This window comes from Solanum verrucosum, unplaced genomic scaffold (genome assembly GCF_900185275.1).
Source record: "Solanum verrucosum unplaced genomic scaffold, falcon-dt-bn FXZP01000150.1, whole genome shotgun sequence".
Lineage (NCBI taxonomy): Eukaryota > Viridiplantae > Streptophyta > Magnoliopsida > Solanales > Solanaceae > Solanum > Solanum verrucosum.
In genome coordinates, this window is record NW_026020371.1 from 153,405 (window position 1) to 176,524 (window position 23,120).

A 23,120-nucleotide genomic window follows, 5' to 3' on the forward strand; every position below is an offset into this window, starting at 1 on the left:
ATTTTTGTGTCTTCATAATGTTTTCTAAGTTCAAGCAGTACTAGTATAAATAAGAAAAGGAAAATAGAGATTTTAATGCATTTTATTCCTAAGAGAAGAAGTTCTTTCATTCAATTTTGACCATCCTAATATTACTGACAGAAACTCAGAAAGGACAAGTTGAGACAAGTGACTCTATTTGATCTCATAATAAATGAAAATAACCAACAATTAATAATGAAATTCATTGTAGATGCCTAGATGGTGTATTGCCGAAAAAAAGATTGTAGGTAAAGTGACATACCGCACGGAAGCATTTATTTATTTATTAAATATGACAAAATAAGGATATTAATTTCAGTATGATCAAAATGTAAGAGTAGGAAGATTCCTTGAAGATATTTCAAGAGTTTTACGACTTCCTCTCTTAAAATACAAGCGTTATAAATAGGGGAAGAAGTTGTTTCTCCTTACATCCTACAACTCAAAAGTTACTTATCAGTTTAATTACTACATATTTTCTATTTTTTAAGCAATTAAAGTTCCTTCTATTATAAATAAATAAATAATGATTATATTGGTGAAGGATCTCTGTAGAAGAGAATCAAGTGTAAATTATATTTTATGTTTTTTTGGTTGTTGACATTTTCAATTCTAATAATTTCACAAGCAAGTTGCTAGAGGTACTTACAATAATGGACCTGTGATTCTGTGAATGCATTTGCACTTTATATTTGATGAAACATTTTGTTTAATTTTGCTTCAGGTTGTTGCTCAAAATCTTAGCTTGTGACTGACAGTCATGCAGGGAGGACTTTTGAATGGATGGGTTGAATTTTTCTTTGCATCAACTATTGAAGATTTATTTAGTTTTTGAGCTCCTCTTTATTTAACTGAAACTACCGTGATTATAAAATTTATTTTATATATATTGTTATGTATTATGTAATGACAATTAGAATTGTTTTTGATACAAGTGTAGATGAATATATTGACACAGTAGAAAAATCAAAACTCAAAGTTATTTTTCAGCATTGAGAACTAAAAAAAGTTCAAAGATACACAAATGTACGTATTGGGTCCGTGCTGGCACGAATCATGCCTTTTTAGTATATATATATATATAGTTTGGGTTCTATATATATTACTATAAAACCTTGGTGTGGTAAATGATATTTCTATATTTATATTATAACTATCAAATATCGTATCAAATATAAAAAAATTATTAAAAGGCATACCAAATACTTTACCATAAATATCATAATATTCATACTATAATGTAAAAAAAAAATTATTTCGATATAATATTCCGTATATACCATATTATGTTCCCCTACTTGTGAGGTTTTATAGTAGTACTAATAACATTGAACGAAGTTACCTAAGCATAGAATAGAATTATTGCCCTTGGTCACCATCACACAAAACGAGTGAGTAGGATTTGTGTAGAGCAGAAAAGATTGGAGAAACAAAGAAATATCAAATTAGATAAAATATTTATATCAAAACATGTCTGACATTCATTAACTTATTATGTACCTTATTCTGTTCTTTGTCATCTTTGTTATCAATTTACTTTTTATACGCATATTATATTAAGAAATCAAAAATAAGAAGATAATTTTATTAATTTACCCGTTCAAAACTTTTTGAGAATTTTACAAATAAATGTAAACACTTTCAAAAAGAATTGATTGTAAAGATAATATAGAAAAAATTTAATTAATATTTTTCTGATTTAATAAGATGGACAACTATTTTTAGTAAGATGATCAACTAATATGAGACGGAGGGAATAACTAGGTAGTCCTTTGGACTTACATCAATAATATGAAACGAAAAGTTGCCATTTTCCTTAGTTGATCTTGGGGAATATCAAGGTTTCATTGAAAGAGTGACAAAGGAATTGCATAGTAAATTTAACAAGAAAATTGACATTTTTGTGTTTCCCTATTTCCCAGAAAACATTATAAATACTGAACATGTTACTTCGTTTGAGGTTGCTCCATAATCGTCTTCTCATTCTTCATTGGTTTTGGTCAAGGTCTTTTTATTTTTACTACTACATATGCTACAACAAAAATAGCTTTTTACATAAATAAATATGTACATTAACAAATTGTACTAAAGTCTTTACGGACATTAGTTAATTGTTATTGGATTCAATATTATTATAGACTTTATGACATTTACAAAGAGTGTTAATTGTCACTAAAAACATATTTAGCGGCAATTTAGTTAATTACCATTAAGTAATTGTTGTAAAGATCATTTTTAGTGTAGTATTACTTTATGAGTCCATATATCAATTTTTCTCTGTATTTTATTTTTGCAATTTATGATTTCGACTATCTAGTATCTTCATAAAATTTCAAAAATGTGAGTTGAATTGTGCTTTAACTTCTTGAATATCTCTTAATTATCTGAGTGAATTTTATATTTGAACCACATATAATTGATAGAAGTGCATCTAGCTAGCTAGGGGTGATATTAGAGAAGCTTTAAGTCAGAAAAAAAAAGGTTATTAAATGGGAGAAGAATTTCATGCAATGGTAGTGACCATAGTAATAATCACAATACTTTTCATGGTGTTGAAATGCATTTTGAAGAGAATTAGTAAAAAGGTAGTGGTTTCTCAAAATGTGGAGTCACCTACCACTAATGGTCTCTACAAATTCACAAATGTTGAGATTGAGAATGCTTTAAACATTGGTAATATGAGAAGAAGAAAGTGGATAGCACATGGAAGAAGAGGAGAGTTTTATCAAGGGATATTACCAAGTGGACAAAATGTGGCTATTAAAGAAATGCACAAAACAAAAGATGCAATGGACTCTTTTATTAGGGAAGTTGAGTGTCTATCAAGAGCTAGGCATCCTATCATTGTTTGTCTATTGGGTTTTTGTAATGAAGATGGAAATCACTTTTTGGTTTATGAACACTCTTCTGGTGGAAATCTAGGCCAGTATTTAATCAGTTAGTTTCTCTTCCTCTAACTTTTTAATTTATAACTCTCTCGTACCTCCGTTCATTTTTACATGTCATATTTGGACTTGAGACATCAATTAAGAAAAAATAATTATCCCTCTGTTCAATAATAGTTGTCCACTATAATATTTTAGGATGTCCAACACAACTTGTTCACTTTATGAAATCAATGGACAATTTTACATTTAGTTTCTAATTTACCCTTATCATTAATTATAGTCATTTCTCTATTACATTTTTCAAGACATTGTATTCACAATATTCAAAGGGTGATATAGTAAAATTATTCTTCTATTTAAAGTTTCTTAAAAAGTGTGCAAAATCAATAGTGGAGAAGTATTGTTGGACTTAGGACTTATTATGAATACATATTTGTTGTTAGAGGTAATTTTAATATGAGTGTAAATCTTGTACGTGCACGAAAATCAACTCTCTTTATTTAGTTAATTTTTGCATATATAAAAAATATACACTAATAATTCATCTTTATTTATCCTTTATCTAGTTTTTGGTCACGCATATTGTACCACTATCAATGAGTACATATAAACTTTGTAAAAATCACATAAATATTGTTTTCCTTGGTCTGGTTTTATGGGGTCTTATTTGATTTGACACAAAGTTCTAAATGGTTTAAATTGCTCTCACCAGATATATATTTCTCACAAAGATTGATTCGTTTTATACATTGTAATTTCTCTCTAAAGATAATGTTACATTATAGCTAGTTCATGAAATATTTAGGAGAAGACACTGTTTTGACTTGGGACGCAAGAGTTAAAATATTGAGGGACTGTGCAAGTGCAATCACATATCTCCATAATTATATTGATGGCTCAATTATTCATCGCCACATTAAGGTATTGCACAAAAATTATTAAACTTTTGATGTTGAAGGAAGTATTGAAAACACCTCTAAATTTGTGCTGAATTATTAGTTTCATTCCTGCAGAACTATTGACAGCTTTAGAAATACCATTTTACTTGATTAACTGAACTTAGTAAAATACACCCCTAAATTCTCGTGAAGTGTAGGGGTGTTTTCAATACTTCTCTCGTTCTTTTAACAAGAGGCCCATGCTTCAAGAATCTGAGACCAATTGCTATGTCATGTGGCATATCTGAGGGTGTATCTAAGTTTAGTTAGTCAAACGGAGAGGTATTTTTAAGGTTGTCAATAAATTGGGAATAAATTAATAAGGCGACCAATTAATAATTTGTGCCAAATTCAAGGTACTGTTTTCAATACTTATCTTTTTGACGATGTTAGGAATTTAGAAATTATAAGTATTAATAGTGTTCTAATATGACAGCTTAGCAGCATTCTTTTGAATGAGACATTTGAACCAAAGCTATGCGGATTTGGTCAATCAAAAATGCTAGGAATGGAAGAAAGCAAAGTATTTGGAGATGTTTTGGAAAATGGAATATACACAGACCCGGAATACAAAAAGTGTGGGTTACTCACTTGTGCAGAAACTGACATTTATAGCTTTGGAGTTATAATGTTGCAAGTCCTATCTGGAACAAAACTTCCTCACTTTGATCAAGATGCCAGACACACATTGTTAACAAAGGTAAATACTTCATCCGTCCTAATTTACGTGATGTTGTTTTCACTTGATACAAAATTTAAGAAAGAAAGACAGATTTTGGCTAAGTTCCGTTGTTCGGACTCTTCAAAAATAATGCCGCACTCGTGTCGAATCCTTCAATATTACACTATGTTTGGAGGATTCGACACGTTGACATTTTGAAAGAGTCCGAGCAACATAGGATTTTTGAAACTTAAGGTTTAAAATAAGTCATAGATATTGGTAGGACTACCAATTGAATCATTATGTTATTACTAAATATAAAAATGTGTTCTTTCTTTTGGGACTGAATATAAAGAAACGTGAGTCATATAAATTGAGACAGGGGGAGTAAAACAATTGACTTTTCTTAATAAGTGCTTAGTGCATTAATGTTTATGGATGGTCGAAAATGGAAATATTTGTATAGATTTTAAGGTTTGTACTCCTCAACCAATGTTTTGCACGTTATTAATCCATGCTTATTAGTTATTACTCTCCTTTCGTCCAATTTATGTAAAAAACATGAAGTTTAAGAAACAACTTTTCCTCTCTAAAATAAAAAAGTTTAAAGTTAAATTATCCTGAAATACAGAAATACGTTAGTGTATATATATCATCCAATAATCCTCACAAATTGATGCAGGCTAAGGATGTAAGTACAGGAAAGCTTCCAATCTCCGAGTTTGAAGATCCGAGGTTGAAAGGGAAACTAATAAACCACGAAGCATTGAAATCCATATTGCACATTGCAGTAATTTGTGTGTCTGAAACAAGAATAGAGCGCCCAACAATAAACCTAGTTTATGAAGAGCTCAACAACATTTGGATGCTCATGAGCAACATTGGTTGGCCTATTAATGTTCCTCCTCATGTCTAGAAGTTATTTAAATCAAGTTTTGTGATGCAAGGGGTTATAAACCTATGTTTTTAAAGATTTTAATTAAAAAAGGGGGTTGGGGAATAAGAGATAAAAGTTTTAATTATTTGAAGTAATTAATCACTACAATATATTAAATACCCCTTAGGTTTATTTACCTTTTGTAATCAAGAAATGGACTATAGAGACATGTTGACTGCCTGTGAATAAATAAAGGGGATAATGGAACACGCTTTATATATGTCATAATATTGAATTACTGTAAAAGTATATACTATATACATGTATGATTTGGTTTTGGCTTTTACCTTTTACCTTTTATTTATTTATTTATCATTATTAAAATAATATTAATTTAAATTGATCGTCTATTCAATGTTATAGGAAAACAGGCACGAGGCAATGAGTACTTAGGTGATCTTGTAAAAAATAATTGCATCGAGATTAGTAGAAACTCGATAAATAAAATGTCAAACCCCCCACCCCCCCACCCCCCACCCCCCCACCCCCAAATTGGTATATTCATACCAATAAATAATTTTAATGATCATCTCTATTTAATATTGTTGCAAAATGAAAATTACTTATCGCAAAGTCTAGAATTATAACAAATAAGATAACCATAAGAGAATTGAAAGGTGAGAGAAGATGAACATCATAAATAATTGAATAGACATAGAATGACCCTAATCGCGAACCAACTAAATTATTTACTTACATATATACAAGAAAGAAAAAGAATATAAGTACTTAGGTGCCCAAGCACATCCCGTTTCTATCTACCTCCTTGTCTTCTCTGTTTGGACATACTTTTTAGTAAGAATTTTGATGAATTGAATTGATAATATCGACTAGTTTTAATTTCTTCTTATCAAAGTAAAGTAGAATAATTTCAAGCACATTATACAGTTTTGTTGTTCCAATTATTTTCTTTCTTTTCTAATGAATGTAACTTTCCACTCCAAAAAATATAAAGGCACATCGATTGGTCTTTGGACTTAGTAAATGTCATAGAAGTAAATTGGGTTCTTAATTACTTGTCCATTATGACAAATCAAAAAAAGATAATTTGTTTTACCTATTAATTATTATACACTCAATTAATTAACTGAGAAAAAAGTCTTGAAAATCTTAAAATAGTAATTCATCCACTTCAGTCATCATTTTCTTAATAAATGTGTCAATTTAATAGTGAACAAGTAATTAGGGACGGATGGAGTATATTGTTATGCACAAAAAGCCATTTCAAAGATGTTGTGCGCGGAGAATAACTATGTAACATAAATAATAAAATAAAGAATATTATCCTATCTAATACAATATTCTTCGATTCTAATGAGGAAAATTTACCTATATATGATCATCACAATTTCTTGTGTGTCAAAAAAAAAAAACGATTTTACTAACTTTTAACTATAACTTTAAAATTAATATGTTAACATTAATTTTCATCTTTTCTTGATTAAGTATCATCAATTAAGGGAGGGAGATGGTTGTTGTACTCATCAAGGCAGTCTTCTTTTTCCAAATATGTCTTATTTTCGCTAATTTGACCGCGCCTTCTCCAGAAGACGCAGGTATTTGCTTTGACTTCTTTTACTTCTTCGTTTCAATTTATATGAGTTAATTTACTTCTTTTTTTTTGAGTTAATTTGACTTGACAACAGAAAGAAAAAAACTTTTCAACTTAGGGTTTAAAATAAATCATAGATGTTTATATAGCTAGAAATCATTTCATTAACAATAAAATTAACATTTTAAAGTTAAATTGTTACTTCCTCTGTCCCAATTTACGTGAGACTTTTCATTTTTCGAGAGTTAAACAGTTTAAGTTTGATCGGCAATTTTCAAAATAATTGAAATGAAATTTATACATTTATAAACTACGTCAAAAGTACTATAAGTCACAATAATTGACAATTCAAAATACTTAAAAGATGTATGAAAAATTTACAGTCAAAGATAGATTTGTTTGGATCTCGAAATCCGATAAGTGTCACAATTGGGACGGATGAAGTTTTAAATATAGAAATATGTCATTTTTTTTTAAGTATTGAGAAAAAAAAAGAAAAAGTAAGTAATATGAAATGAAAAAAGGAATAGTAACCAAACTTTCTTGGAGTTAATCTATCAAAAGTTCACTCAATCGTGGAAATTTATATACCAAAGTATTTGAATTTTATTTTGTATCAATAAAATTATCAAGTTACTACTTTATTTTTCAAAATCATTCAATCAAATTTATCATTAAAAAGAAAAAAATTGACATGACAAAATAAATAAATATTTTTTTTTGTCATGATAACATGAACCCTTCAAATAAACAGGACTACCCCGCTCTATCAAAAATAACTTGAATATATCTCTCATTATACTTTCTATATAAATATAATCATCATTGTATTGGCACAAATTTGCACTTTATTTTGACTGAAAAATACGTGAGAAACTCGGAATCAAATAATTCACCCAATGTTAAATTCATGATTTCTTTAGGAACCTACCAGTTTAACTAGGGGTGTTAAATGGGCGGGTTGAGTTGAAATTTGAGATATTAAAATAACTTGAAATAGAAATCGAGTTGGGTCATAGCCCGCACAAGTTTACTTTGAGCTCAAATAGGCTAAAATTCGGGTTGGGTCATGACCCACCCAATTTGACCCGATTAATCTCGATAATTTTAATATATTGTTATTTAACTTTTATAACCATAATTTAAATTTCAACTCAAGAAAATTAAAAAAGAAGAAGTTACAAATGGATAAATAAATGCTAGAAGATATGAAATAGATTGTAATTCATACCTTCAATATATGAACATACATTACATCCATGCAAATAAAAAGTCTTAAAACGGATTGAAATTAGAGATTTAATTGAGCTCAATTAAAGATTTTTTTGTAATTTTTTCAAATGATAGAGAATTTTAGAGAATATGATAAAATAAATTATGTATTTAGGTAATTTTTCCTTCTCTGAAAGACTTGAGTGAGTTAAGAATGACCTGATTTAAATTATCTTGAGCTAAATCCATAAAATTCTGGATGGTTACCTATATTTGGGCTCATTTTTGACCAATCCTCGATGTATTCCCTCCACTGAGAGTTTAACCCATCTTGTTCCTTAAGGAAAATATGAGAGGATTGGTAATTGACTAATTTTTGGCTTTTTTTTTTAATGTGATAACACACTATCTAGGATGTTAATGCCAAGTACACCTTGTTAAGTCGACTAATTCAAAACTTGGCTACATTATGTTCAATGTTTAATTGTTTATGCGACTGTTTTCAAGCTTAATAATTGTCTTAAGTATTTGATTTCATGAAAGTCTATTAAACTCTATCTTTTATTCTTATTTTTGTGGTATTGCTAAGTAAATTTGATGTTTTGAGATATTAACTCTGTCAATTTTTTGGAGTAGATAGTTTCGATGTCCTGTTCTTAAATGTGCAGATTGTGGGCTGAACTTCACTTCATCTCCATACAAACCAAGCGGTGAATGCATTGCTATTGATCAAGAAATCATCCATGAATGGGACAGTTTCCCCACCACAAGATGCTGCCAAAATGCCCTCAACTTCTTCACACAGGCATTAGCCAAGCAAGCAATTCAGAAAGGGAACCTCTTCCTCCATAAAGATCAATGGGGACGTTGTGCCTCTGGATCCTTTGAGCACCAGCCCTCTGTTTCCATCGATAAATGTGGACTTAATTCCCTCTATCAACAAAGCAGCCAATGTTCTACCCTTTCTTTGACAAGTATTTTGCAGGATCACAATTTTAAGGATGTCAGGGATAACTGTTCAAGTTTCACTTCCTCCAACTTCGACCATGCTTGCAAGGATTGCACAAGTGCCATCAAGTCTGCCAGGGATCATTTCCTCCATCAGTTTAATGCGAATGATAATGAAACAGAGAGAGCTATTTGTATTGTGGCTGTTGTCATTTCAGTTACTACCACAAAATTAAACGATCCCTCTTTAATCGACGATTTCTTCAGATGTTTGCCAGGGCTGAATACTTTAGGTGAGGAAATTAATGACATTAGTTTTAATTAATTGCAATGTTTACTAATATCTTTCTTTGTACAGATAAGTCAAGTGAAGATTACATTAAAATCAAATGTAAGTATGAGATTTCGACAAAGTAGCCGTAGCACTAATTGTTTCATAATCTTATACTAACTAATTGACTAAATAAAATGCAGATTCTTTGGCGAAAGCATTAGTTGCAATTGTTTTAGCAATATTTGTGATGATGATGGCGATCTTTCTTGTTAAATATGTAACAAGAAATGCTAGGGCTGGACGAAAGCTTCTTCTTTCAAAGCCAAAGATGTTTGCTTCTTGTCCAGGGCTATATACTTTCTCAAAAGCTGAGATTGAGAACGCGATAAATAATATAGATGAGGAGAAATTCCTGGGACGCGGTAGTGCAGGGCAAGTTTTCAAAGGGGTTCTTCCCAGTGGACAAGTAGTTGCTATCAAGCAGATATATAGAAGTAACACATCCGATTCCTTCAGTAGAGAACTCGAGAATCTTTCCAGAGTCAGACATCCTAATCTTGTTTGCCTCTTTGGGTGTTGCATTGAAGACGGTGAACAATATTTAGTCTACGAGTATTGCTCTGCTGGAAATCTAGCTCAACATCTTCTGAGTAAGTAGAGAGTAGAGTAATTTTTCAAGATCGATCGTAATCACCCTTACTAATCAATGTGTTAAAAATCTTTTAGGGAAAGAGAGGGTCTTAAGTTGGGAACAAAGGGTAAAAATCTTAAGAGATTGTGCACTTGCATTGAGGTATCTCCACAGCTACATAGATGGATTCATTGTTCATAGAGATATTAAGGTATCAGCTAGTAAATCATTTCTCCTGAATTGTATTTCTTATGATCAATATCTATTTACTTTGTTTTTTGTGAATTACAACGTGTGCAGCTTACAAATATCCTTTTAACAGAGGATTTGGAAGCAAAGCTATCAGATTTTGGGCTGGCAAAGATGTTGGGAATGGAAGAGAGCAAAGTGTTCACAGATGTACGAGGGACGATAGGTTATATGGATCCAGAATATATGAGTAACGCAAAGTTGACCTGTGCAAGTGACGTGTACAGCTTTGGTATAGTAGCTCTACAGGTTCTTTCTGGTCAGAAAGTGATTGAACTTGATTTGGATGCCAGAGACCAACTAACAAGAAAAGTATGCTCTCCCAAGCTCAATTTTTTAAGCTTATAGAATAAATTAGCAGTGATAATTAACCAAAAGCTACCGTTAATCAGGCAAAGGATGTGAGCATGGGTAAACGTGAACTAAAAGACTTTGAGGACCCGCAACTAAAAGGTGAAGTAAACAGTGTGGATTTCGAGTCCATACTTCAAATTGCAGTGCTCTGTGTTGCCAAATCAAGTAAAGGCCGTCCAACTATAGAGGTTGTCGTTGAGGAGATGGAGAAAGTCTTGAAAAACACATTGTCTGATAAGGTATGTAAAAAACACACGTACAATATAGTAAATCACACTAGAAAAGTTCATTCTAACTTGTCTTTCTGTTTTAGAAAGCCGCGGAGCAAAGTGCATTACCCGTATTAAGGAGATCACATTCAGTTGGTCATGTCATTCCTGTCTGAAACTTAACATCAAAGTATCTTTGATTTTGAATGCTTAGTTATTCTGTTGGGAGAAACACACTTTGATTTTTTTTCGAAATTTTTTTTAGCTCGATGATGTGCAGCTAGCAAAGCTGCTTCCTGTTTGTGAAACCACATTTTGGTTCTTGAGAACATTTGTGATTTGTTGCATTATGGTGGTGTAAATTTATGATAAGAATGATCCATTGTTGTTGTCTGTTGTACAGAAAAACACTCTTGATCCTCCTTATCCGATTAAAATTTTGTTTACTATGTATTTACTGGAATTCGATGTATATACCCATTCTTGTATAAATTAAAATATGCGTATTTTTGTATCTTCTTCTTCTGCTTGAGTCTCTGCCAAGATTTAATGTGGTTATAGTTTCCAATATTTAGCCCATGGAGTTTAAATAATAACTTATGCCTTATGGGGCCACGCTTTGCACTATTTCACTAAGATCCTCTTTGCGGATTACCCATTTTCCTGTTCATTAGCAAAAGATAGTAGAAATTAAGAGAAAAATGAGCATGGAGAGTTGTTTAAAAACATTTGATATGTAGAAGAGAAAAAACTTATTTGCTCCATACTGATCCAATTACTAGTAATCGAAAGGATAATATCAACTAGGAGGATGAACCTCGAAGAAGAAGATAGCTATATCAGGGCAATTCCAAGATAGAAGCTAAGAAGAACAGAGTAAAAGAGAGGAGAAGAATTATCACATATCATTCAATGATTTACAATTGTATTACATCTCTATTAATAGAACTGAATTGGAATCTAATGCTACAGATAACAAAATAACTGCTTCTAACAAACTCTAATACAGTGGACAATAATCACTGTGTTTTGGTGACTAATGAACAGTACTAACTACTTTTTAATATTTCTAATTATCTAAAGCATTGTATCAATACCCCCCAATGGAAACCACCCTTGTCCTCAAGGGTGAAATGCAGGAAATCTGTGTTGCAGCTCACATAGGAATTCCCAAGTAGCCTGAGAAGCATCCAAGCCAGACCATTAAACCAAGACTTGACACACAGCCTTATTACCCTTCTTGACCATCCTTATCTCCAATACCGACTCAGGAATGGGACAATAAGGGCTTGAAAGATGTAATACGGGGGGATGATTAATGACTGTAGGAACCTTATAACACCTTTTCAGCTGGGAGACATGAAACACAGGATGAATAAGGACATCAGCAGGTAAAAGCAACTTGTAAGCTACTGCACCAACTCTAGAAAGGACCAAGTAAGGACCAAAATACTTTGCAGCAAGCTTGTTGAAAGGCCAAGAAACCACTGAAATCTGCCCGCAAGGTTGCAATTTCAAGTAAACCCAATCTCCCTCCATAATTTGCCTATCAGACCTATGTTTGTTAGCTTTATCCCTCATGTTTTGGTGTGCTCTAGTTAAATGGAGCTTGAGTAGTGCTATCACAACCTCTCTAGCTACCAGAGATCTATCAACCAGGTCATTAGAAGACTCACTAGCCAAGTAAGGCAAGTGTATTGGTGGTTTTTGACCATATAGAACTTCATAAGGTGTACATTTTAAGGTAGAGTGGTATGTAGTACTGTTCCACCATTCAGCAAGAGGTAGTTGAGTAGCTCAAGTGTGAGGACTATCAGAACAAAAACATCTCAAATATGTCTCCAAGGTTCTGTTAAGAACCTCTGTTTGACCATCAGTTTGGGGATGGTATGCTATAGATTTATGTAGTAAGACCCCCTGCAATGTAAATAACTCTTGCCAAAAAGAACTCAAGAAAATGGGATCTCTGTCACTTACTATAGAAGTTGGCATACCATGCAATCTGAAAACATTGTCTAGAAAACACTAAGCTACAGTTTCAGTAGTGTAAGGATGTGCAATAGCAATGAAGTGATCAGACTTACTGAATCTGTCCACCACTACTAAAATGACATCCTTCCCTTTTGACTTAGGAAGACCTTCAATGAAATCTAGACTGATATCAACCCATACACCATCAGGAATAGGTAATGGTTGAAGTAGTCCAGGGTAAGCTGTTGTATCATACTTATGCCTTTGACAAATATCACATTTCTGAATAAAATTCCTAATGTCAGCTGCTAATGACTTCCAGTAGAAGAGGGATTGTAACCTCTTAATAGTTGCATCCATACCTGCATGACCACATTGTGGTGTTGAATGCCACAATTGAATAATGGTTTGTCTTAACTGGAAACCAGACCCTACAACTAGCCTGCCTTTCCACCTTAGTTGAGAACCAATCCAGGTATAGAATTTATAAGGCTTTGCTTGTAACTTAAGAATAACAGCTTGCAACTTAGCATCAGATGTTCATGTTAGGCTAATTCTCTCCAAAAGTGTATCATTAGGAGTTAAGAGTGAAATAGCCAACAACTCAGCACTTTGATTTCTTGACAAGGCATCAGCAGCCTTATTGTCAGTCCCTTTCTTGAACTCAATAGTAAAATCAAAGGCCATCAATTTAGAAATACCAGCAACCTGAAAATCAGTATGAATACTTTGTTCCAGGAGGTGTTTTAGTGCCTTTTGATCAGTTCTCACAATGAAATGTCTTCCTAATAGGTAATGAGACCACTTAGTAACTGCAAATATAATGGCTAATAGCTCTCTATCATACACACACATAACCTGATGTCTAGGTGCCAATGCTTATTGATATAGACAATTGGATGCCTTTGCTGCATCAAGACAACACAAATTCCTGAACCACTTGTATCAGTCTCAATTATGAATGGTTTATCATAGTCTGGTAATGCTAAGACAGGTGCAGTCACCAATGCATCTTTGAGAATATGAAAAGTTGTAGCAGCACCCTCATTCCATACAAACTTATCCTTCTTCAATAATTCAGTGAGAGGTTTAGCAATGGATCCAAAATTCAGAATGAACCTCTTATAATATCCTGTTAAACCAAGAAACCCTCTCAGTTGTTTGATATTTGTAGGGACAGTCCAAGCCTGTACTGCAGAAATCTTCTTAGGATCAGTAGCTACCCCTTTAGCATTAATGAAATGACCTAGGTACTCTACCTCAGGTACCCCAAAATCACACTTAGAACCCTTGGCAAATAGCTGATGTTGCTTCATCAAATCAAATACAGCTTGTAAATGGTTCACATGAGCTAACATATCCTTGTTGTACACCAATATATCATAAAAAAAAAACCAGTACTGACCTCCTAAGGAGTGGTTTAAATACAACATTCATAAGACTCTGAAATGAAGAAGGTGCATTTGTAAGACCAATGACATAACCAGAAATTCATAATGTCCTTCATGAGTTTTAAAAGTTGTCTTATAGGTATCTGCTTCCTTCATCCTTAATTGATGGTAACCAGCTCTAAGATCAATCTTAGAGAACACTTCAGTTCCTCCTAGTTCATCTAACAAATCCTCAATGATAGGAATAAGAAACTTGTCATTTACTGTCAGTTTGTTGAGATCTCTATAGTCTACACAAAACCTCCAACGTCCATCTTTCTTCCCAACAAGGACTACAAGTGAAGCACAGGGACTAGAACTAGGTTGTATCACACCTTGATCTAGCATTTCTTGTACTAGCTTCTCAATAATATCTTTCTTCATTCCAGGATATCTATAAGGCCTTTTGCTAACAGGAGTACGCTGAGTCAATGAGTGGTATTTTGTGATCAAAGATGCCTCTACTAGGGGGCAATGTAGTAGGCATATCAAAGATGCATTTGTACTGTTCCATTAAAACAATTAAGGTAGGATGAATATCAGTACCTTGAGTTACTTGTATACTGTTGCATTGCCAAACAGAGGTTGCACCTATCACTAAGGTAAGCATGAAGACCTGAACTGATTCATCACTCTTTTTGTTCAAGGATTTGGCCTTGGTGGTCTTGATTTGGCTACTGGCTCCTCTTAAAACATGTTTTCTTCCCAAGTGCACAAACTCAATAGTTCTATTTCTGAAGTCAAACAAAATCCTACCCAAAGTGTTTAACCACTCCACACCCAATACTATGTCAACGTTCCCTAGTGGTAGTAGTAGGAAATCAGAAGAAAAAGTTGTACCCTGCAGTAACCACTTCAAATTCTTACACACCGCAGCAGTTTGAACCTTCCTACCATCAGCCATACTTATTGATTGTTCATGTATAGGCAAAGCTTTACAACCTAACTACCTTGCCATTGACTCATCAATGAAATTATGAGTACTACCTGTATCAATAAGCACCTGTAAGGATTGTTTTTCATGGTATCCAGTTACTCTAATTGTTTGATAACCTGTACTTCCAGTAAATGCTTGTAAGGAGATTGTCATGCACTCATCCACTTCTAACACTTCTTCCTCCGTGATTACCTCCCCATCATCCAGAACTTCAACCAAATACAACTGTTTCTTGGATTTACAAACATGCCCAGGCATATACTTCTCATCACACAAGAAACACAGTCTTTTAGCCCTTTTCTTATCCATCTCAGCAACAATCAATAACCTTCTTCCAGTATTACCATTACTGAATATGTTAGCATATGATTCATAAGGTTTCTTGACAGTTGTGCTAGAAAAAGTAGGTTTTTGTACACCCTGAAACCTAGATGGAGTAGGGAGAAGACCAGTCTGATTCCTGCTGGTTCTACTAATTCCCCAGACTTAGCCTGAGCATCAAAAACCTTTTCTTGCAACTTAAGCTAACTTGTAGGCTTGCATTAAGGTTTTGGGTGCTTGCATTCTAACAACTTTGTTGAGCTCAGGTTTTAACCCTCCCAGGAAACAGCTGATAGCATTTTCGTTTGACAAATTAACCCCATTCAATAAACTATCAAACTCAGCCTGATATGTTCTAACATCCTCAGTTTGTTGTAGATTTTTAATAGCTTCCATGGAATCTTCAAATTCCTTCCCAAATCTTTCATTAACAGCCAACACCTACTTAGACCAAGAAGGGTTTATAACTGAGTTCCTAGACTTCAAGTATGATCTATGCCAAGCAATAGCTTCACCATCCAAATGGATAGAAGCTACTCTCACCCTCTGATCATATGGAACTTCATCCCTGGCAAAAAACTGATCCACCTTATATAACCATGCTCTCAAATCCGACCCCAAAAATCTAGGAAAATCAAGTTTAGAACATTGGGTAAGAAATTTACCATTAGAATTTTGGAAATCCCCAGTTGCATTGCAAAACCCTTGTGCTCTGTCTCCACCCACATATGATTCTGCTCTATTCTGATCCATTTCCTTGTCCTTTTGTTTCACATTTCCTAGGGCTTGCTTGATCTCCATTAATTCCTTATCTGTCTGTACATTTCTATCATTCATATTCACCATACCTTCCATCAACTTCTGCAATTGTTGAGACAATTTTCCCTCCATTTCCTCTGAAGATCTGTCTTGATTTTTGTCCCGAGCAACCATGATTTCTTAGCCGAGGACCAGTAGCTCTGATACCAATTGATCCAATTACCAGTAATCGAAAGGATAATATCAACTAGGAGGATGAACCTCGAAGAAGAAGATAACTATATCAGGGCAATTCCGAGATAGAAGCTAAGAAGAACAGAGTAAAAGAGAGAAGAGAAGAATTATCATATATCATTCAATGATTTACAATTGTATTACATCTCCATTAATAGAACTGAATTGGAATCTAATGCTACAGCTAACAAAATAACTGCTTCTAACAAACTCTAATACAGTGAACAGTAATCACTGTTTTGGTGACTAATGAACAGTACTAACTACTTTTTAACATTTCTAATTATCTAAAGCATTGTATCACATACATAGAAAGGATGAAAGATTAGTCTTTAAAGACTTCTTACCAGGAACAAAAAAATCAGGAGCACACAATTTGAGGAATACTTAGTGTATTTCCAGAATGCAAAATCAAATATGAACGTTAATAACAAGTTCGATCCATTACATTGTTAACACAACACAACTATTTACAATCCAGTGTTCCTTACTGATGCCACTAACATCAGAGGCCTTGATTCATTTCATTCCATACATTGTGCAAAATACACTTCAGTGTTTTGGGTTTAAAAATCCAGTTATCTACATCTATACATTCCACCAGGCACAAAATACAAAAGGTAAACTTTCTTCACCAACCAAACATAGCTTGTGAATCGAGCAGTTTCTGCAAAACAAATGTGAAGGACCATGAATCATGAACAGCTTGAAGAACCATCAGACAAACAGTGATCCCATATTAACTTCAAGTTGTCTTCAAGCATTTTAAGCACCAGCTTTTCATCAATCGTTTGCTCCTGCATTTTCGGTAAGAAAATATAATTAACTTAATTATTTCAGTAGGGAAGGAGCAAAACAGAAAGGCTTATCAATTCAACAATGAAGAGACACTGCATGGTCTTGTTTATATATCCTTAGCACATGCCAGTTATGAAACCATTCGCTAACATGAGCTACTGTAAATATGAATTATAACATTTTTAATGTAAATTCTTTGAATACATACAAAAAGTTGGATAATTTCCGACAGAAATGAACCAGATTGGAACCAGTGATAAAATTTTAACTGAACTGGATCCAAATGTATTACCAATAGAAATATACATAATTGCTCATCAGGAAAAGAAAACCTACCTGCAATTGGGATAAAATCCCAGGCATTTTCAGGTTAGCTTCCTGTGAAACCTCACCAGTTGAAGATCTGAAATCAAATCGATCTGCATGTCTAAGCTTAAACCTAATTGACGAATTTCCATATGATTTTACAGTTGTGTGCCAGATACCGGTAACATCATATTGACTCCCTGAAGAATCCTCGCCAAAGGGCCATCTCAACCCACCCTTAACTTCTGAGTCCAAAACGGCAGAACCAATAAGATTTTTAATTTCATTGATCTCATCATCCTGGAAAAAAGCAGAGAGTAATCTATATAAGAACACATTCTTAAGCTATAGAGATAACACTACTGGTGTCCTTTCAGTTGAGAGTGCAGAAGTCATGATGAGAAGATGGAAATTAAAGTGAATATAAAATAAGTTACACAGGAAAAGGTCCTTGTTCACTGGAGTGGAGGTAAAATATGGACATTAAAAGTGCACACAAAATTCACCGGTACTCTAAAATCTATGGGTTTTGTTAATACCTGTACTTGCCAATGTAAATATCAAAAGTATCATCCCTGGTACTCTATGACCGGACAATTTAAAGGCATTAGACTTGAAGAAACATCAAAGGATACCTCATTTTCCAACTAAAGGAAGTCTGATTACTTGGTGTGTAACTTCACCTTTGGTTGGATTTTCGAAGCCCTTAAATCTTATTAAGATAAGGGTAGCTACTTTGAGATCCCAAAGCAAATCAAATTCATTAAGTAACCACACTAACACTGAATGCATAAGAAGAATATCTTCATTTCTACTTTTTGCCTCTGTATCCTTTTCCTTTTTTTCTCTCTTGTACACTTACCCTCCTTTGGATTTCATTGTAGAAATGATTCATATCTAGCTCAATCCAGTAACTAGAGGACTCCAATAACACGCAGTATTTGAGCATCTTAACCCTACTGGAGTTCATAGGGTCAGCCCAATAGGCTATTCACAAACATCTAACCCGACCCCAAATCCACGAAACATGAAAAAACAAGAAATTTCAACCAAGAGTAATTAAATGGAGATGTTTCCAGTTTCAGAAAATATAAATCCAAATATTGGGTGGAACTTACAAATACGAGTATACGACCTATGACTTTCAAGATATTTGATCCAAAATGAAGTAACTTACAGATAAACCCATCATGATTTTCTTGGTATGTAACATCAACCTCAGGTCTAAGCTTTTGCCAAAACAGCTCATGTCTGCAACCATGTTGCGTACTTGGTTCAGCTCAATCTAAAAGAAAAGGCGTAGCGTCAGAAGATTGATAAGGAATGACAAACTGCAAGAAGTAAAGCATGAAAAAAGATAGGTAAGAAAGAGGAGGTAAATATGTTCATGACAACAATTAATGTTGTTTTGCTAGTTGGAAAATAAACAGTTAATTGGGCATCTTACAAGTTCATTAAGAACCGGGGAACGGAGGACTAACCTTATGGAGCTGAATTTTCTCCTGATCCTTGACCACCGTACATTTGCAGGTGACAATTGAATCAGCGTGCATGTTGTCTGAAAGCTACAAAGCACAAGGGATAGTACTAAAAGAACTAACACAAAGAGAAAGAAACTTGTTAGAAACATGAAAATATTACCTTGACGTAGTATAATTCCTTCTCTTCCACACATTCTAAGTCAAGTTTTTCAACTGCAAGGTTTCGTATATATTCCATATATGAAAGAGCAACATTGGTATAGAAAGTTTTTTTCATTTGCCTCAACGTAGTTTCACTTAATAGGTTACTTTTCAGGGATTTTTGACTTTTTGCAGAAATCCTACAAGACAGAGAATTTGAGGAGGATTACATGTTAAACACACACTGGATTTAATCGACTCAACAAAGTACTGCTTCAGACACTGCAAAAGAAGAAACATTATAACATCTAGGAGAAAAGTTAAAAGAGTTACATGTCAAAGTAAAATAAGTCAGCGATTTACAGAACTTGTAGTTTTAGGTAAGTTCTAATTTGCCTTACAAGACAAAATTGTGTACTATAATAAAATGGATTTGAATAAAACTGATTATGAGAAATGAACAAATACTAACCCATGAAACAGAATTCTTCCAAAACGAGCAACTAGATTCAGCTTCAATTCTTCCATATTAGATTCCTCCATTTCACATTTCACATGTTGAAATGACAAAAGTAAGTCCTCCATCACACTATTAGCCACCAAACGCCATGGCTCATCCATAAGCTCATTTGTTCCTCCACTGCAACCTAAAAAAGTAGATATATTACAGAATTAAGATCTCAAAAACAGAGAAAAAAGATTTTACATTGTTTGAAACCCTGATCTACCAAACTCTAGATTATCAAAAGAACAAAAAAGTAGTAATACCTTGCATTAGGACCAAACGAAGAGGATTTTCATCAGATTTTTGGTCGATAGAAAGAGGTTGGAGCTTCACAAGAGATGAAAAGTGAGAATCATCAGTCAAACCAACAGGGAACCATTTCCTAAATGCACCATGAGCATAACGGGTCTCAAACAGAAACTTTTCCTTTCGCTTGAAATTAAGGTTTTTTCTGAAGGCAGGTATGAGGGATTCCGGTGCGGGAGTTGGTTCCGGCGACGGCGAACCCTTTGTGTGCCTCTTGTGTGGTGGAATGTAAGACATGGCTCAGTACGATCAGTTGCTCAGAGAGACTGTTCAGTTGTAGACTACACTATAGTCTTCTTAAAAGGGAAAATACATGAAAGAGTGTTTGGATTGGCTTACAATAAAGTTACTAATGATATTCCTTTCAATTTTATTAGACAGCAAGAAAGGTAGTTTGACGGATGTATGATACTTTTGTCACCAATTTGAATAGTTTTGATATATTTTACAATTTATGTAATTTTTATGTTTATGTGTACAAAAATATATAATTTTAATATTCAAATTATTTGTCTAAATAAAACTTCAATTTTTTCTCATGTTGTGATTTCAAATCATTATTTCATCTTACCTGGCCAGAGGAGGGTTTATGAAAAAGTTCAAACAAAATAACCAAAAATTATAAATTTGCAACAATTAAAAAATATTTTAAATCTTATTTTATAATTAAAGAATATTGAAGTTTGAGAATCAAGCTATATTTGTGTAAGGAAGATCAATGGTACTTAATATCTTGATATTTCATGATATGTTGAGACATTATAACAGAAAGACTACTCCTAGATGCTTGATGGAGATAGACCTCAGGAAAGCATATGACATGGTGAGCTCTGAGAAGATTTTGATTTCAGAAAGTGTCATTAAATGGATAATGGTATGTGTATCAACAACAAAGTTCACTTTTAAGATCAATGGAGAAGGTAATGGTTACTTCGATGGAAAGGGATTGAGACAAGGAGACCATGTCCTCCCTCTACTCTTTGTACTAATTATGGAGTACCTCTCAAGGCTGCTCAAGAGAATGACCTATCTATTAGATTTCAAATTTCACCCTATGTGTAAGGCTTTTAGTCTGAACCACCTTGTCTTTGTAGATCATCAAATGATCTTCTGTAAATGAGATGTCAAATCTTTTACCAAAGTCATGGAAACATTAGTTCACTTTAGTGTTATTACTGGACTTGTGTCCAACATGAAAAAATCTAGCCTTTTCTTAGCAGGAATGAATAAACAAGTGAATAACCAACTCGTGGAGATTACTGGATTTACACAAGGATCTTTTTCCATTAGATATTTGGGACTCCTACTCACATCTAAGAGGTAGGGTAAACTTGAATGTCACCAACTAGTTGATAAGATAACAAACATGATATAAAATGTCTATGTAAAACAACTCTCTTATGCAAGAAGGCTCCAATTGGTTCCGGCTATCTTGTTTTCAAATCATAATTTTTGGGAATCAATGTTCATTCTTCCTCAAAGTGTTGTGAAGGAGGTGGATAGGAAACGTAGAGACTACTTGTGGGATGGAACTGAGGAAAAAAGGAAAGTACCATTGGTATCTTGGGAGAAGATGTGCTTCCCAAAGAGACATGGTGGTTTGAATATTAAAGGATGTGGGAATTGGAATGTGGCTTATGTAGGCAAGCTTATATGGCAGCTAGATGTGAATAGGGAATCATTATGGGTGAAATGGGTGAATGGGATATACATCAAAGCAGAGACATTTTGGAACCATAGAGCACCATGAGATAGCAATTGGTACTAGAGGAAAATAAACTCCTTGAAGAACAAAATGCAACAATGGTACACACAAGGACAGTTCAACCTTACTGCTAAATGGGAACTATTCTATCACAAGTAGTTATACTGAGTTGACAGGTAACCAAGCCAAGGTGGAGGTAGAAGAGTTAGTTTGAAATTCAGTGTCACTGTCAAGACAAAAGTTCATTATGTGGTTAGCAATATAAAATAAATTGCTTACAAATGAGAGACTGTTGAATAAGAACATACAAGTAGAAAACAGTACATGTTGTATGTGTCAAGACTAATCCAATTTATTTGGAGTTTATTTTATTAAATTAATCTTATTAATATATTTTGAAAATTTAAACTTAGATGTCATTACTGTGAGAAATATAGGAGAAAATATATTATTGAATTGTGTATCTACATTATTACATTGAGACCCTATTTATAGATACTACATTGGAATCCTTTTCCAACTAGGATTCCTATTCTTATTCCTATTTCTATTCCTATTCTAATTAGGATTGTATATACTTATTTCTATTCTAACACTCCTCCTCAAGCTGGTGCATACAAATCATATGTACCTAGCTTGTTACAGATGTAATTAATATGAGGACCGGTGAGGGACTTGGTGAAGATATCTGCAAGCTGATCATTTGACTTCACAAATTTCGTAACAATATCTCCTGAGAGTATCTTTTCTCTGACAAAGTGACAGTCAATCTCAATGTGCTTAGTCCTTTCATGAAACACTGAATTTGATGCGATATGAAGAGCCGCTTGATTATCACACACAAGTTCCATTTGACCGATTTCGCCAAATTTTAGCTCTCCCAACAATTGTTTGATCCAAACTAGCTCACAAGTTGTTGCCGCCGTTGCTCGATATTCTGATTTTGCACTAGATCGAGCAACCACACTCTATTTCTTACTCTTCCATGACACCAAATTACCTCCTACTAAAACGCAATATCCGAATGTCGAACGTCTATCAAAGGGTGATCCTGCCCAATCATCGTTTATATATCTAGTGATATGCTCATGGCCTTGATCCTCAAAGAGTAGTCCTTTACCGGGAGCTGGCTTTATATATCGCAAAATACGAACAATTGCTTCCCAATGACTATCACAAGGGGAAGTCATAAACTGACTTACAACACTCACAGGAAAAGAGATGTCAGGTCTAGTCATTGTGAGATAGTTCAGCTTTCCAACCAATCGTCGATACCTTTCAGGATTACTAAGTGGCTCCCCCTGTCCTGGAAAGAGTTTAACATTCGGATCCATAGGAGTGTTAATGGGCCT

The 23,120-nt window shown here is 33.7% G+C and overlaps 2 protein-coding genes and 1 pseudogene across 2 annotated transcripts; 2 read left to right on the forward strand and 1 right to left on the reverse strand.

Moving 5' to 3' along the window:
- The first annotated feature begins 2,510 nt into the window (after positions 1 to 2,510).
- Positions 2,511 to 5,424, forward strand: LOC125838333 (putative serine/threonine-protein kinase). The gene is made up of 4 exons (XM_049517392.1): positions 2,511 to 2,958; positions 3,715 to 3,830; positions 4,284 to 4,547; positions 5,191 to 5,424. The coding sequence occupies exons 1-4, from the start codon at positions 2,511 to 2,513 to the stop codon at positions 5,422 to 5,424; spliced, it is 1,062 nt and encodes a 353-aa protein (XP_049373349.1).
- A 1,489-nt stretch (positions 5,425 to 6,913) lies between these two features.
- LOC125838377 (probable serine/threonine-protein kinase PBL28) lies at positions 6,914 to 11,050 on the forward strand (annotated as a pseudogene).
- Positions 11,051 to 16,990: 5,940 nt separating this feature from the next.
- Positions 16,991 to 20,351, reverse strand: LOC125838331 (uncharacterized). Its single transcript, XM_049517391.1, has 7 exons — positions 20,021 to 20,351; positions 19,725 to 19,899; positions 19,272 to 19,452; positions 19,112 to 19,195; positions 18,808 to 18,915; positions 17,661 to 17,930; positions 16,991 to 17,323 (listed from the first exon to the last, which is right to left on the reverse strand). Exons 1-7 carry the CDS (start codon positions 20,298 to 20,300, stop codon positions 17,222 to 17,224), a joined length of 1,200 nt encoding a protein of 399 aa, XP_049373348.1. The 5' UTR covers positions 20,301 to 20,351; the 3' UTR covers positions 16,991 to 17,221.
- Positions 20,352 to 23,120: the final 2,769 nt, after the last annotated feature.